A 16,682-nucleotide genomic window follows, 5' to 3' on the forward strand; every position below is an offset into this window, starting at 1 on the left:
TATATACTTTAATGCAATAGTTAATTACTATTAACTACATGATGAAAGACAGACTCTTAAAGTTCTCATATTAAAAAAAGACTCCTTAGTAATGTGTGCTCATGCAATACTGTTCACGCCAGCGTCTCAGTGCTGCTGAGCCTACGTGCATGTTTCAGTACTGAAAAGCTTTTAACTATTCTAAAACAAATGTAATTTTGTTGCAGAAAATAGACCAACACAGTACAACATCTCATTATTAAAGACTTGAAATTTAATTAATTTAGAAAAGAGCTGATTAAATCACAATCAAATTCACTTACGTATAATGTTGGGTAAAATACTGACAACCAATAATTACATTCCAAAGCCAATTTTTAATTTTTTAAAATAAGCTACTTTCCGGCATCCACTAGGCAAGCCGACATATCCTCCCTGATGTCCCTGGCCTGCCCTGCCAGCACTCGATCTACTGTTTCACAAAATGACATTGATCTTTGCACTGACATTTGCCAAAATCTCTCTCCATCCCCTTGCAAGGAGAGTGCCAAACACTGCTCACCGGGGGGCTCTAGTATCAAGTGAGATCAGCTGGCGACACATCCTACCTGCTCTCCTGAGGGCTAATTCTGGGGTGGGCTTTATAATCCTCTTAATTAGCCAGGGTCACTTGGTTTAATCCTTTAAGACAGGGTGCTAAGGTAACCAAAATGTCATTTTGGGGCCTGCCTAGGCCATGTGGTCCTGTTCCCAAAACACCTCAGCACCTAGGAGTCACAAACACAGGCTCCAATCTCCGCTCGCTACTTATTAGTTATGCAGTGCAGGTGGGATGGATGCTGCCACACAAATGAGCTGATTCCATCTGCAAGACAACTCTGTGAGACGTGACTCTGCTGACTGCACGTTCCACAGATAGGAATCAGAAGCAGAGGTACAGAAGGAAGATGTTCAAGTTCTCAAACTAGTAAGTGGAAGAATCAGGTTAGCGCCAGAGCTTCACTCCTGCCGCCTCTGTGCTTAGATTGTTCCGCACAACCCCTGGCAGTGAGAGTTCTAGAAATGTCGGTCAGCTCACCCTGCTTCTTCTACTGAAGGCGGCTCTCTGATTCTATGTCCCTCACATTCATATTCACAAGGGGAGCCAGGTGAGTACAAAGGACAGAAGCAAGAGAAAATTAAAACACAGGAACCATGAAAACATTTTTTAAATTCAGAAACTTCAAGTATACACCCCACAGATTACACAACTACAGTGCAACCATCAAAACCAGAACCATGAACGCTGGCCCCATGCCAGGAACGACACTGCAGACCAGATTCCCATTTCACTAATCTCCCCAGTGTCCTCCTTCTTTTCCGGATTCAACAGGATCTCAACATGGGTGGTTGTGTCCTTAGGCTTCTGCCATCTGTGACTGTCCTTCAGTGTGCCTCCTGACCTTGACACTTTTGATGAGTGCGGGCCCGTTCTTTTGTAGACTTCTTCACAATTTGGACTTGTGTGATGTTTTCTCATGATGAGTTTGGGCAAGGACACCGCTCAACAACGTCATGTCCTTCTACTACAAGTACAAAGGTCAAAACTGCTGGGGTGGGTGATCTTGAGGAACTGACTAAAGTAAATCTGCTGGATCACTTCACTGTAAAGTACTGTGTTCCCCTTAGTAACTGATAATTATCACAAAGAAAGAACTTTGAGACCATGAAGATAAATTATTTCTCTTCAAGCTTTTGTTCATTGGTGGAGCTTATCTGGGATGCTCGCCTCATGGCGATTTTGTATTTCCCACTGCATTTAATAACTGGAATTGCGTATGACCTTCGGCAGGTGCATCAACTGTATTCCAAGAGGTTATTATGAGATAAGCCAATCAAGAGAGCACAAGTTTAGACAGAAATTCTAAAGGTCTTTCAAGTATGAATAGCTCCTTAATTTTTTATTTCTGGGCTTCTACACAGCATCCCAAGCCTGGAGAAATATAATAACAGATACAAATCTCCGCCCCTACACGATCTCTCTGAAGCATCTAGCACACACACACACACACACACACACACACTGTGAGAGCGGGCCCCGGGAAGAGCAGCGAGGAGTAGTCACTGAGGAGGAGGGCACGAAGGGGTCAGGAATGCTCCATGCATCACGGGATGTTCTTGCTCCTCTACCACATACTTCTTGGGATACAGCAACTAAATTGGTTCCAAAATACTAATGATTTGCATCTTTAAAAAAAATTACATCTTCTTTTAACTCAAAAATACATCTCTGAAATTGGTTTGATCAAATTAAACATATTTGGAACTTACTCTCCCCCTCAAAAAAAAAAAAACCCCAATGATTTGCTCTTTGCAGCATCTCTATGTACATGTCAGAAAATGATACCGCAGTCCACTCAGGCCCTCAGAAATCACGTGAGTCACTCTAACCTACTCACTCACATCGTCACGCCTCAGTGCCAACGACATACCTTTAGAAATGCCTCTCAATCTACCCCCTCCTATTCACGCCAGTCCCTGTGCTCATAACTTCCTAGTCCATTTCTATGAAACCCCGTTAATTATCTTTCTAAAGTGCATATATGATGCAACATCCCTCTGCTTAAACTCTTTCAGTGACTCACCGTCATTTAGACTGAAATACAAAATGCTTGTCTCTGCACGGTCTAGCCCTTGCCTATACTCACACAGCTTCAGCTCTAGCTAGTCCCCCGCACTCACGTTCTAAGTCTCTGCCAAAACACATTACTTGCAGTTCCTAAGATGAGCATGCACGCTCACAAGTCTGCATTTTCACAGAAGTTCTTTTTGCTTTCATAAGACTAGCTGGCCTGTAAAGATGCAGAGTGGATGTAGCATCTAGCAGAAAATCTTCCTGTGGTGGCTGCATTCTCAAGGGTGAGGATTCAGTGCACACTGTCCTTTGCTGCAATGTCTCTGTCGTCTCCTCTAATCTGTGACAGATAATCCTACTCCAGATTATGGCCACCCTACCCTCACCACACAGCCATCAGTCTGCTTACTGTCTGCTATCCCGTCCCAGTGAAACACTTCTTGAGGACAGACTGGGTTTTACTCACACCGTTTCTTCCATCTTAATATCTGGTCCTATTTAAAGAGAATGTCTGTCTCCTGCCTACCTGTTGCTAAGATATTATTTAAGTGCTTCTGCATATAGGGGGTTGTAAGGACCTCAATCACTAGCAAATGCTACAAGAAGCAGAACTTCAAAAAGCTCGTGGAAAAACTCCATTATCTTTCAACTCTATTTTTCTATAAATGTTTTAAAGCATCCTCATATAATCTGACACATACTCTGCTGAATAGCTTACTGAGGTTAACTGAATCAATTACTATAAGAAAAGCAGTTGCTATTCAAATAAACCCTGTTTTATCTTTCACCCTGATCAATAACAACTCTGGTTTGGGAAGCAATGGGCCCACATTCTCCTCAGTGATTGGCCAGGCTCCGACCATGCTGACTTCTCTGTGCTCAGCCAGGTGCCTTAATCTGTTTTATGTTTACAGTTACAACCCTTTCTCATTACGCGATGAGTACTTTAATTCAACTGCTATCATAATCATCCACAATCATTTTCTGGCTGACTAATGTCTACAAGCACCTCCCTAGATAATAAGTTTGCAATTGTCTGAAAAGATAAAGAAACACAATTCTTGCCCTCAAGGGGCCTACAAATACAATTATTTGTCTCTTAACTTCATAAAAGAATAATATAGAAATGGCTTTCTCCCCTCTCCTTTCTCTTGAAAAGCCTCTATCTGCAACAGAAATCTCAACAGACAAACACATGATAAGCCAAAGAAATTAGTATTTCTGAATGCCCATCATGCCAGATATTACACAGCACCTCATTTAATCTTCAAACGACATTTCTAAATTGGGTATTATTGTCACCACTAAGTAAATAAGAAAAGTAAAGCTCGGAGAACAAAGAACACCAAAAGCATACAGCCAGACAGAGCCAGGATTTGAACCCAAGTCTTCGGATTGACAATCCTGGGCTCTTCCCCCAAGAGAACACTGAAGGCCTCACAAAGCTATTAATTTTAAAAGCAGAGTACTGGAGTTAAAAAATTCCAAACTCAAAATCAAAGAAAAAGGCAGTTATTCCTCCTGCTTACTTATAAAGCAGTATTAGTTAACACTCTGTTTTGGATCCTTGGGGCAGGTCCAGAGGAGACAAGCCACAGGAGAGTGCAGGTAAGAGTAAGTGAGAACTAGAGCAGGGAACTGATGCAGTCTGGGAAGAATAACAGCAACAGCAATTCAATATAACGGGTACTCAGAAAGCGAAGTGTTTACTGTGTGCCCAGCACGGGTCTAAACAGTGACTCCTTCACTCCTCGCAGCAACACGAGCAGGCTGACACTACTCGAACTGCTGTGACGGACAGGGAACTGGCACTGAGAGTTTAAGCATCTTGCCCAAAGTCACAACTATTCAGTGTCGAAACTGGGATTCGAACTCAGGTGGACTAGCTCAAGTCTACGTCTTCAAGCATTAACTAAAATTAAGCCGAGAAATACGAAGATGTCAAATTTCACAGTGTGAAAAATTAAATAAATTACAGTGATTTAACCTCAGTTTGACAGAGTGACCGAATCTAAACATAATGAAAAGCTACCTTGCACTTCTTTGAGTTAAAGAAGCATTATATGATGTGTTTGGTTAACTACTAAAATTTGTTGTAAAATCTGCCTAAATGAATCTGAATACAAAAAGTGTACAGCTATTTCAGCATGCACCTGAATTACAAGTAGTTTCTTTGACATGGAGGCTTTGTGCGATATACATACATACATACAAACATACATATTGTGTGTGTGTGTGTACATCAACTTTAAAGTACAGAAATGTTCACTCCTGCTCCTGCTCCTTCTTTGGTCTGCTTACTTAGGAGACTTCTTACAAGAGTTCCCATGGCTGAGGGTTTTCCTACAGCCAGAAATGTCCACATTTTCTCATTTCAAATAGTCCATTCCTCATCTCATTTAAGCACACTGCTAACATCCTCTGTACTTCTTCATTTACATTTTCTCAGCATAGTAGCATAGAGGATTAGTCATTGGGCTGCTAATTGCAAAGTCAGCAGTTCAAACCCCGGTCACTCCTTAGGAGAAAAATGAGGCTTTTTATCTCAGAAACCCACAGAAACAGTTGTGCTCTGCCCTATAGGATCGCTATGAGCCAGAGTTGGCTCGACGGCAGTGGATGGGTTTCTGGAGCATACTGTGTACATATAGGGCATAATGAAAAATGGGCCAATATATTCCTTTTAACAGGGCTTCAAAAAATTCATGGAAAAATTCCATGGCCTTTTCATTCTCTTTTTCCATGAACTCTTTGAAGCTTTCTCATGTTCTAAATAAAACTTTAAAAGAAAAATCTTCTATAATTCTACATAAATCATTTTTAATACTAACATAATTTCAACTTTCATCTTTCCTTGTTATTTCTTCTTTTGTGAAAAAAAAAAAGCACATTATTACTTGATTCACCCATTCACAACAATAGAACAAAAAGCAACCAATATAGTATTTCCATGTTTAGAGTCAGGAAAATGAATTATCCCCAAAGTCTCAAATCACGTTTTTGGTGTTTTTTTTTTTAATTCTTGAAGGCAGACTTATAGAAAAATTATATAACATTCACAATGCCAAAAGAAGAGATACAAAGTATGTTAATTTTTCTAAAATAAAAATAACAACTCACCGAAGTTTTCTTCCTTTGCTGGCTTTCCTGTCTACCTTCTTGTGGATTTTGCTTCTCAACTTCTGGATTGCAAGCCACTGCCTGGGAGAGTCACAGCACAGTTATGTATCATCACTAACAGATTGTTACAGCTATTGACAAATTAGAATGTTTCTCACTAACAAGCCTGCAGAAGGAAATCAACAACCAACATCAGGTTCTTCAAGGTGGTCTAGGGCCAAAGCAACTAAGTGAAATTGCAAAACCAACAACAACAATTCAAAGGCAGCTGGGAAATTCTACAGCACATTTGGTTAACAATGTTCCCTTGTATTTGGGTTGACCGGTCTGCAGGAAAACCCACCAAACAGTATAAATGCGGATTTTCTTTTAATGTGTGAGCTGTGAAACAAGTTTTATTGTTGATGTTGCTACTGCTGTTTGGTTAGAATACATGAACTCCGTGTATCTCATTTTCCCTTTGCTAACTAACTTCCAAGTGCTTTTTCTTTCAACTTTCTTAATTTTCACTAATTTAAAAATGATCATCCTCTGATGATGTTAGTTTTAAAGTTACTTGATTTGAGTCTCCTTTCATCTGTAAATATGTTGGTTAAGGGCTTCTTCTCCCCCCAGTATAACCTCAAAACCATTCTGATAAAAAGAAGTCACCGATCCTTCACTATCAAATTTCCAGTCAGTCTCTAAATTTCCTGGATTGTTTCAATTTTGCAGTTGATTTGTTTGAACCAGTATCCAAACAAGATTCACACAGTCTATAATCATTTTAGATAAGGAATTAATTTTTCAAAGAAATGATACTGGACTAAGAAAATCTCCATCAATTTCTTATATGAACAAATGTTTTTTAAAAAAGATAAATGCCTCATAGCAGCAGCCAGTCATCGTACCTGATTTATACAACGAAACTCAGTAGTGGGGGAGTGAGTGTGAAATCTGGGGAAATCCAATTACTGTAATCTTAATATAATCTTAATTACCATAATCTATTTTATTGTAAAGTCAGATAAATGTACAATATAATCACCACTTAAATGCAATTTGCTCTATCACATTAAATTTATAGCGAGTAGCTCTCTGTAACATCCCAGAGATGCACAAAATATCAACAACATGCTGCCCTAAAATACAAATAATGTTGTCTTCAAATAAAACTATTTTATCCACCACCATTTACACTGCTTTCTCACAGCGCTGCACTGCCGTGAATCCCACTCTGGCACTTGCAGCTTTTGTTCCCTTTCATGCTTCCGCGAATGACGGCCCGTGGCTATTTAAATGCACACTCTTCATTAGGTAGCACTCTCAACGCCCTTTTTATTTCCCAACCCCAGATGAAGCACACACACAGGAGCCTTCCCTCTCTGCTTTACATTCTGCCCTGACATCTGGGTAATGCTGCCACGTTCCATTTCTAATTGTGCCAAAGCTTTTACTGAAGAGGTAGAGGTCTAAATCAGGGCAGGCGCTCACAAAGCAGACTCGACTGTGAGTCAGGAACCTGTTGTACACAGGGCCACATTCTGACGCGGACAGCACACAGTTGGGGGAGTACTTTTTACTTGCTGGTCAGTAAGAAGATATGGATCTGATCACCGCCAAACCAGACTGCTAAGAGCATGCGATGGACCTCTAACATATAAGGTGTTTTCTAATCTCTCTTCAAAATGTGCTGGGCAGTGGATGACAAGCATTGGGACTTCTGTCCCTTTGTCCTTTTCTTAGTCTCTGGTGTGACTTATACAACTATAGGGCCAATCAAGGCAGAATTCACGAAACTCAAATTTACAGGTTATCCTGAAAGCAGCCTAAACAGGTAGTCCTCGACTTAGGACGACTTGCGCTTACAAACGTCTTTTTTTTTTTTTAACATCTTATCATTAGTAATGCGTATAAGGTTAAGTTTTTTTTTTGCAACCCCTGAAGACAAATAAAGATTAGATTTATAGAGACTAAGGACATGGCAATAATAATGAAAAGTAACCATAAAAGAAACAGTCAACTTACATCAGAACCGACTTACAAAAGTCTGAACGGAATCTTGTCTCGAGTCAATGGACTGGCTGTATTAGCAGCGTCAAGAACACACAGTCTTAGCTAAATTACCTTCCCATGGCCACCTGATCATTGGGATCCAGTGAGCTGGTCTTCCGTTCTATGAGATCTCGAAGGAGCTACAGGGAAAAGCAGAGTAACTGATTTATTTACCATCTCCCAGCGCTGGCTGCCTTCTAAAAGGGCACAGTTGGAATTCTGAATGGCACAGTGGCAGCTCTAAAACTACAATCAATAAGGGATAACCCGGTGGCGAGAGCATGACTGAATTCCCATGAACCCTTTCATATTTATATATCTTTAAAAAGATGGTGTGGCAATAGCTGCAAACACAAGTCCATTTGGAAGACTTATTGTTCTGCAGTTCATTTCAAATGGATCAATGAGCGTGGAACACTCCCTTCCTTGTTTTTATGATTAGTTTTGTCCGCCCCATCGATATCAATGGAGAATCTTTAAAAGGTCAGGTAGGAAGGGCTGTGTGGCAGGAAGGAAAACCCATCAGCTTCTCACCAATTGGATAATGGTACACGGTTAACTTCTGACCTCTAACCTTCAGCAGGCAGGAAGGTCTTCCTCAGGCAAAAGCTTTTATTGAGTGTATTTGAAATGTAGCCTTTCTGTACCTGGCCACCATCAAGCAATTTGACCAGCTATGACACTAACATATACACAGCTGCAAAAATCGTCAGAGGCAACCAAAAGAAAGCCATCTACACACACAGCAAACACAAGACCAGGGCCAGGCTCTCTATCTCCACACCGACCCCGTGCAAACTCTTCTCAGCCTGGGCTGCAGGCTGCAGTCCACGTCCAAATCATACTCCTCTCACAGACTGAGGGATTCACGCCGGATCGGAGAGAAGGCAGGCTCTTCAAAGCTAGACCCTATGGAGGGGATTTTAAACTGCCATAATACGACTTGGCACCACATCTCCAGCACCAGTGCGATCATGCAGAGAAATAGGAACAAAGATTAAAATTTCAAAAATGTTCTGAGAAAAACCTAAGGCAAGACATGAAAATACACCGGGTCCTGTAATCACTTGTCAATAACCCAGGTCTGACTTCCAAACTTGTTTTTTCCCCAAGAATAAGTAATTATTTTGTCAGGAAGACATGGTAGCGATAGAGATATTTCACAGGGTGAAATAGCTGGAGCCGGTGGGAGGGATGAATTCCTATGAAGTAGTTCAGGTTCCAGATCTCATTTGTTTATGTAAGGCGGCACTGGAAGCAGTAAAACAAATGTGTGAGGACGCTCAGTCGCCTCAGATGACTCTTTATTGCAAAAGGGAAAAGAATATTTCAATCACAATTAAAAACCCTCCCGTGGTGATTCTCACTTGCTTATTTTGGACATTATTACAACAGCAATTACATTTAAAATGCAGGGACCAGAGGCCACTGCTTTATTATCACTAGAAAACAGCAAGCTAGTTCTCTGTCCTGTTTATCTGATTGATTCCCAACATCTTTCTGGCAGTCAATCTATCAGTTTATCTCTCCTACTTCATCACAGTCACTTCTGGCAGCTAAATACAAGATCCAAATCCAGTGTTACACAGACATACGACACAGTAAACCTATGTAACACTGCTACTCTGTAAACAGCTGCCCTGAAGGCTAAGCGAAAATGGGCTTCTAGTTCCTAGTCACTATTCTGTCAAAGGAAAGGATGGGGTGGGGTCGGGAGGATGGGGGGTGTAATTTAAAAATAAAAAGGAAGAGGAAGAGGCAAAAGAAAGTAATCAAAAAGAAGAACAATAATGGAAGGACTGCATTTCCTTGCCCTCCCTTGTTCCAGACACAGTAGAGATGACCATTCCTGGTTTTCCTAGTCACCTCAGATCCCTCGAGAGGGTCAGCCCAGGCTGGTAGGAGGCAAGTGCTGCCCCGCACAAGCCTGGCACCTGGAGTCACACAGCTAAACACTCACGTTCAGGCACCCTGTGCATTTCACAGATGCGGGGCTGTATTTGCACTACTCCCGTGTTTGTCCTGGTTACTGATCTACTTGACTAAATACAGTCTATGTGGTCTGATGTTTATAAGACCCTGGTGTGTCCAAGGTAGGAATGGAAAGCAACAACAACAAAAAGAAACACTATTGAGCCAACTCTTCCCATGGCTACACTCTGCCCCACAGCTGTTACTATCATTGGGCTTTAATTTCATTAAAAATACAGCTTCCAAGCAAAAGTTGCTGGAAAATGAGGTTTCAGAATATTGGCTGGTACATTTTATTCTGTCTCTGAGTTCAATTTTAATGTAAATTTAACTTTATGAACATTATCCACAAATATTCAAGTTTCTGTTAGTGCTTAGAATTCTTATTTTGACAATGGTAACACAATCTTGACAGTAATTCTCTCATGACTTGGAATCAGTAGTTTCATGAAATGTGTGCATTCTACTCTGTTACAATGTCTCCAGTAGTTCTGAACTCAGAAAGGTCTGACTGCCTCTAGTTCCACCGTAACGTCATTGATGGAATTGGGTTTCCAGGTCAGCCTAGTTCTCCTAGAACACGCCGGAGGTACAGCACTGAGGTCTATTCTGAACCTAAGCAGCGCTGAATACACTTTGCCTAGGGAAGAAAGGATTCCAAAATCAGTGAAAAACCGCAGACAGAACACACAAGTGTATCTGGTCTCCCTTCTCAACTCCCTTAAAGACATCAGAGGAATGAAATAAATGTGCTAACCCATAAGAAAGAGGAGGAAGGGAGCGCTAACCATCTGGGAACAGAGGGGTGAATGAAGGGAGGGTGGGAGCAGTGTCGCCTCGCAGACTCCTGGTGAGGGCAGCGCTCAGAGCAGCAGAAAACACTGAAGACGGGAGAAGCAGGGAGGCAGGCCCATCAAGCCCTCTGCGGAGTCTCACCAGGAGACACTGCTTCTCTGGAAACTCTGAACCACAGAAGCCCCAAGCCCAAAGATAGCAAGCACCGAAGGAAACGATGAGGCTCTAGGAAAAGGCTAACCTCTAGGACCTTCTGCCGCTGCCCCATCCTACTGAAAGAATGTTAGTGCCTAGACATGCAACGTTCCTGGAGAAAATGGATAGGGGCCCTGCCTCCTTTTCTTCGAAAACAAGATGTCCATGTTTCGACCTGGGAGGGTATTCCATCTGAGAGGTAGATCAAGGAATCCCACCAGCTGAAAAACTGTCCACACCCAGAAGTTCCACATTAACTCTTTGATATCTCTTAAATAGCACTGACCTTAATAGGAAAGCACCTAGCATACACCAAAATGAGTAGAAATGATGGCCTCCAAGATACAACGCAGAGAATAAACAAGTTGATCCTGACTCAGCATCGCTATAAGGCAGGGTGGAGCTGCTACTGTGGGCTTCTGCGACAACCACTCTTGACAGGAGTAGAAAGTAGTTTCTAACGGCTAAGCTTGTGGTGAGCAGCCCGACTGGTAAGCAGCTACTTCACCAAGGCTCCCGCAGAGAGAAGAACCCTGACAGAAGAAGTAAAACACACCTACAGGGTGTGCCCAGAGAGAGGCAAGAACACACACACTATAAGAAAAGAACACATTAAACACAAAGCATTACCAACAACAACGACAACAAAGCCCCCAGAAGAACCAGGAGGCAAATGTACAAAAATCTCAGCTAAAAAGCTAACGGTAAAAGAGAGAATCCTCTTTGCTTGTTTGAAAGAAAAAAATTACAAGAAAATCAAGACAAACATTTAACAAAACCGGAGAGAAAATTACTAAAGAAATAATTTAAATTTTCAAGTTTGAAGGCTAAGAATGAGTCTACAAAGATCTAGTGCATTATTACAAAACAAAGCATCAGGGGTAAAGAGAAGATCCAAAGCATTTTCATAGAGGAAAAACCAGCCATCTACAGACAATGACCATGCATGCCAGTTTATCCGAGAGGGTCGTGGTTTACATCCGGCGCACTAGTATTCTGTCAGGTGCACAGCTCAAGTGTCCCGGTTGGACAGCCACGCTATATATTAAGAAGCAGAAACCAAAATGCCAATCGGCATCTCAACTGCGACAACAGGCTCCAGTGGACAGCAGAGCAATATCCTCAAAATCCTAAGGAAAATCACTTCCACCTCCAATGGTTGGAATTATTACTCAGTATGGGCATTGCATGCATAGTGTGTTGTTTTCACACATGCAAAGTCTCCAGTTTATTTTCCATCCATTCTTTCTTAGAAAGCTGGCCGCAGACAGGCTTCACTAAGAGGAGAGTGTACATGAAGAAAAAGACAAGCTCTTGGAAAAGAGGCTTACCACAGGGAAGCAGCAAAGGCCGGTCTTGGGCCTCCAGAAGGGCGGCTCGGAGAGCAGCCGTCCCTCAAAGGAATGGGACCCATGAGCTCAAGGGGTGCGGGTCCCAGGAGCAACAGAGGTGGGACGGGGAGAATGGCATGTCCTTTTGTACGTTCAAGGCATCTGGAGCACATGGGGGGAACTAGCAGTAAAGAGCTCAAGAAAAGATCAAGCAGCATTACTAACCCTAGGCGGGGAAACACACATACGAAAACACACCGAGGGTACACTACTGAGGCATGACAGTGATGACAGTGTGCGCAGGATGACTTGTTTGGACCAACCTGCACTATGACAACACCATGGAATTAAGAGTAGGGAGGATGAGAGCTAGGGCTTCCCTACATAAAGGGGAGTCAATGATGACTGAAACAAATAAAAACAGTGTAAACACGATTTTAAAATCTGCAGTTAACTAGCTAAAAAACTGAACGTATTAGAATTTTCAGCCTTGTATTTTAACATTTCTAAAGTGATGGAGAAACCAAGAAGAACTGGTCATTATTTATCTATCATTGCCCAGAAAAAGGGCATAGTACTTTCTGAAACATCTTCCTACTCTACAAGTTCAAAGAAACTTCATAATTCCTAAAGGGTAAGAAGGCAGAAGGATCCAACATCTACACAGGTATCCCTTATTCTATGCGCTTCCCAGAAACGGTGTGTGTTTTAACAAACTGAAGGCCTGCAGCAGCCCCACGTCACACAGTTTATGGGTGCCACTTTTCTAACGGCATGAGCTCACTTCATGCCTCTGTATCACATTTTCCTATCGCATTATTTCAAACTTTCTCACACAGCACTGCACACTTTATAGACTGCAGACACTGTAAACATAATGTTTACATGCAGTGGTAAACAAAGAGCTCACGACTTACTCTGCTGCAACACTCACTCTCTTGCGGCGCAGTGATCTGTAATGGCTTTAGGTTTGCCTGCAGAGTACGCCTATGCACGCCACATAAATATGGCTGTTGGCTCCCCCCCCCCCTTTTCTTAACATAAATTAAATCACCTTGCTGGGTGTGGGCTCCACACTGGGCTGCTAACTGAAAGGTCAATGGTTCAAACCCACCAACTGCTCCACTGAGAAAGAAGAGACCATCTACTCCTATAAAGTTTCTGTCTCCAAAATCTCACCTAGGGTCAATATGAGTCAGAAGCGACTAGATGGTAGTGGGTTTAGTTTAAAAGAGAACAAAGGCAAGACGCCAGAAACAACACCAGTGATCCCTATTTTGATTTGCTACCGATGCCATGTAATTACTAACAACTTTATCGAGAAACAATTCACATTCTATATAATTCATTTATTCAGAGTATGGAACTTGGTATGTTTCAGGATCATCAGGATTGCGCAACCAATACCACATCTAATTTTAGACTACTTTCCTCCCCTCTAAAATAACCCACCCCCATTATCTGTTCTTTCCATACTTCTAGTTCCCCATCTCCTCCAGGCCCAAGCAGCCACTAGTCTCCTTTTTATCTCTATAGATCTGCCCATTCTGGGCTTTCATATAAATGAAATCATATGTGGTCTTTTATGAATGCCTTATTTTAATTCGCATACTATTTCGAAGACTTATCCATGTGACAGCATGTCTCAGGGTCAAACATCAGTCTGGTGTATGGAAGGCAGCTACCCTCACCACGATACCACCAACGTGCCATAGTCTAGTGTATGGATACAACACAGGATTTAGTTATCCATTCAGCTGAGGGGCATCTGGGTTGATCCTACTTTGTACATATTCCCTCACTATACCTACAAGTCGCCCACCTCGGACATGCTATCAGCAGAAAGCAGCCTCTGGAAAAGGACACCATGCTGGGTAAAGCAGAGGGGCAGGGAGAAAGAGGACGACCTTCGACAAGATGGACTGGCACAGTGGCTGCAGCAATGGGCTCAAATAAAGAAGAGCTTGAGGGTGGTGCAGGACCAGGCAGAGTTGTTTCGTTGTTATGAGTTAGAACCAACTCGATGACACCTAACAAGAACAATAGGGAGTAGAATTGCTGAGTGGTGCAAATGCTCAGCTTTTAACCAAAAGGTTGGTGGTTCAAATCCACCTTAGAAGACCTAGCAATCTACTTCCAAAGATCACAGACACTGGAAGCCCTATGGAGTGAATATTAGTTCTATATCAGAACATGAAGAGTCATCATGTATCAGAATTGATTATTGGCAAGTGGTTTGGATGGTTAACTCTATGCTTCCAATTCTGAGGAACTCTCAGACTATTTTCCATAGTTGTGGTACCACTCTACTTCCTCACGAGTCACATAAAAGGATGCAAATTCCACCTTTTACCATTTACTTTTGTTACTATAGCTCCTAAATCAAAACCAAGTCCACTGTTAGCCAGCTGATTCCAACTCATTACAACCCTATGTGAGATTTCCAAAACTGTACATCTTTTTTTTAAATCATTTTATTGAGAGCTCTTACAATGCTTATTACAATCCATCCATCAATTCCATCAGACATACTTGTACATATGTTGCTGTCATTCTTTTTAGACAGTTACTTTCTATTGAGCCCTTGGTATGACAAAACTGTAAATCTTTACAAAAGAAAACAGCTTCATCTCTCTCCCAAGGAGAGGCTGGCAGGTTTGAACCAATGACCTTAAATTAACAGCTTAACACCTAACCCACAGCACCACCAGGTCTCCGCATAATAGATGTAACGCAGTATCTAATTGTATGTATTTGTTGTTGCTTTGTTTTGCTAGCTCATGATTTTTAGGTGCAGAATTCACAAACATGAGTTATACCCAACATGTTGTATAAGCATCATTACTATCTTCCAATACCCTCAGTAGCCCTAACTTCCTCAGTAGCAATGCCTTCCTAGTCCCCTCTGCACCCAGCCTCTGGTAATCCTAGTAAGCGCTTCTCTATGCATTTGCCTGCTCTAGACATTTCATATAACTAGACTCGTACCATGTTTGTTCTTTCTGTATTTAATCTAGCTCGTGTATGACAATGTTTGCAAGGTTCATCCTCATCACAGCATGCGTAAGAACTTCCTCTTTGTGACTGAGTAATATTCCATTGTGTGGATCATTCATCTGTATTACTGCCTTACTTCTAGTAGCTTAGGGTTTAGTTTGCTCTTCTTTTTCAAAGTTGTTATGAGATTTTAGATCTGCTTCGTTTTTCATGTAGGCGTTTACAGTGACGAATGCCCCTTTGAGCCCCCAGAGTGGGGGCTGCTGTGCTTCCATTACTAAGTACTTTCGAATTTCCCTTGTGATTTCTTCTTTGATCTAACTAGTAGTGGTCTGTTTAATTTTCACATTATTTGTAAAACTTCTAGTTTTGATTGTATTTTATTTCTCTGTGGGTGGAGAATATACTCTGTATGATTTCAATCTTTTCAAATTTATTGAGACTTGTTTTGTATCCTAGAGAATAATCCACATGTACTGGAGAAGATTGTATATTCTGGCATTGTTGGATAGAGTGCTCTTTGACTATCTATCCATCAAATTCTCCATTTCCTTATTAGTCGTCTGTCTAGATGTTCTAGCTATTACTGAAACTAATGTATTGAAGTCTTTATTACTGTAGAGCTTTCTATCTGCTCTTCAATTCTGCCGGTGTCTGTTTCATATATTTTGGGGCCCTGTTGTTAGGTGTATATAAAACTTATATTTCTTGGCCCCAACCAAAGCCAATCTGACCCCCTCCCTGGAAGTGGGTGTGGTAGAGAGCAGGTTGGGGAGAGGGGCCAGCATGCCACACCCACATGGAGGCAGGCCAGGAGGGAGAAAGAGAGTCAGACTGGACCCCACGCTGGCACACAATGCTCAAAGGATGAAGTAAGTCCCTGCTGGGAGCTAATGGGACACAGAGGGAAGTGGGCAAACGACAACAACAAATGTTTTGAGAATGATGATGGCAACAAATGTACACATGTGCTTGACACAATGGATGGATGTATGGATTGTGGTAAGTGTTGTATGAGCCCCCCCAAAAATGATTTTTAAAGACCCTTCTATTTCTTTGATAAATAGGCTTTCTTTGTCTATTATAACTGAGTGATATTAATAGAAGCATGCCAGCTCCCTTTTGGTCACTGTGGTTTCAATTTGTATTCCTTTAAGTGGCTAATGATGCTAAGCACCTTTTCCTGTGCTTACTGACCACCTGTATACCTTCTTTGGAGAACTTGTCTATTCAAATCCTTTTCCTATTTTTCACCCTCAATAGTTTTTACTTAGTAGTGTTGCTGAGAAAACACACACACACACACACACACACACACACACACACACACACACACACCGGCTCAAGGGCTTCTACATGTATAATTCAGTGACAACGATTCTAGTCTTGGAGCAGTGCAACTTTTTTCACTCCCCTTTTCTAAGTGGTTTCTCTGCCCATAACATGAACTTCCGTATTTGTCCATAAGGTTCCTAGCTACTATTTTCCATTGGTGTTGTCACTTGATCCCATATAGATACTTCGGTTTAAGAAATCTTGAAGGCATGGTTTGGTTTAAGGTTTAAAGATGATCTTGGAACAATATTTCCAGGAGTTCATCCAGAGAGCCTAGACTCCATGGGTATTTGAAATTCTGTTTTGCATTT

The 16,682-nt window shown here is 41.7% G+C and overlaps 1 protein-coding gene across 1 annotated transcript in view; it reads right to left on the reverse strand.

Annotated features, from left to right (window-relative positions):
• AATF (apoptosis antagonizing transcription factor) overlaps positions 1-16,682 on the reverse strand; it is a 108,803-nt gene that overhangs the window by 29,192 nt on the left and 62,929 nt on the right. Inside the window, exons 9-10 of the mRNA XM_075561454.1 lie at positions 7,820-7,887; positions 5,714-5,794 (exon numbers count right to left, since the gene is read on the reverse strand). Coding sequence (XP_075417569.1) covers positions 5,714-5,794; positions 7,820-7,887 — 149 coding nt within the window. The remainder of the gene's footprint in view (positions 1-5,713; positions 5,795-7,819; positions 7,888-16,682) is intronic.

Source organism: Tenrec ecaudatus, chromosome 10, assembly GCF_050624435.1.
Source record: "Tenrec ecaudatus isolate mTenEca1 chromosome 10, mTenEca1.hap1, whole genome shotgun sequence".
NCBI classification, from domain to species: Eukaryota; Metazoa; Chordata; class Mammalia; order Afrosoricida; family Tenrecidae; genus Tenrec; species Tenrec ecaudatus.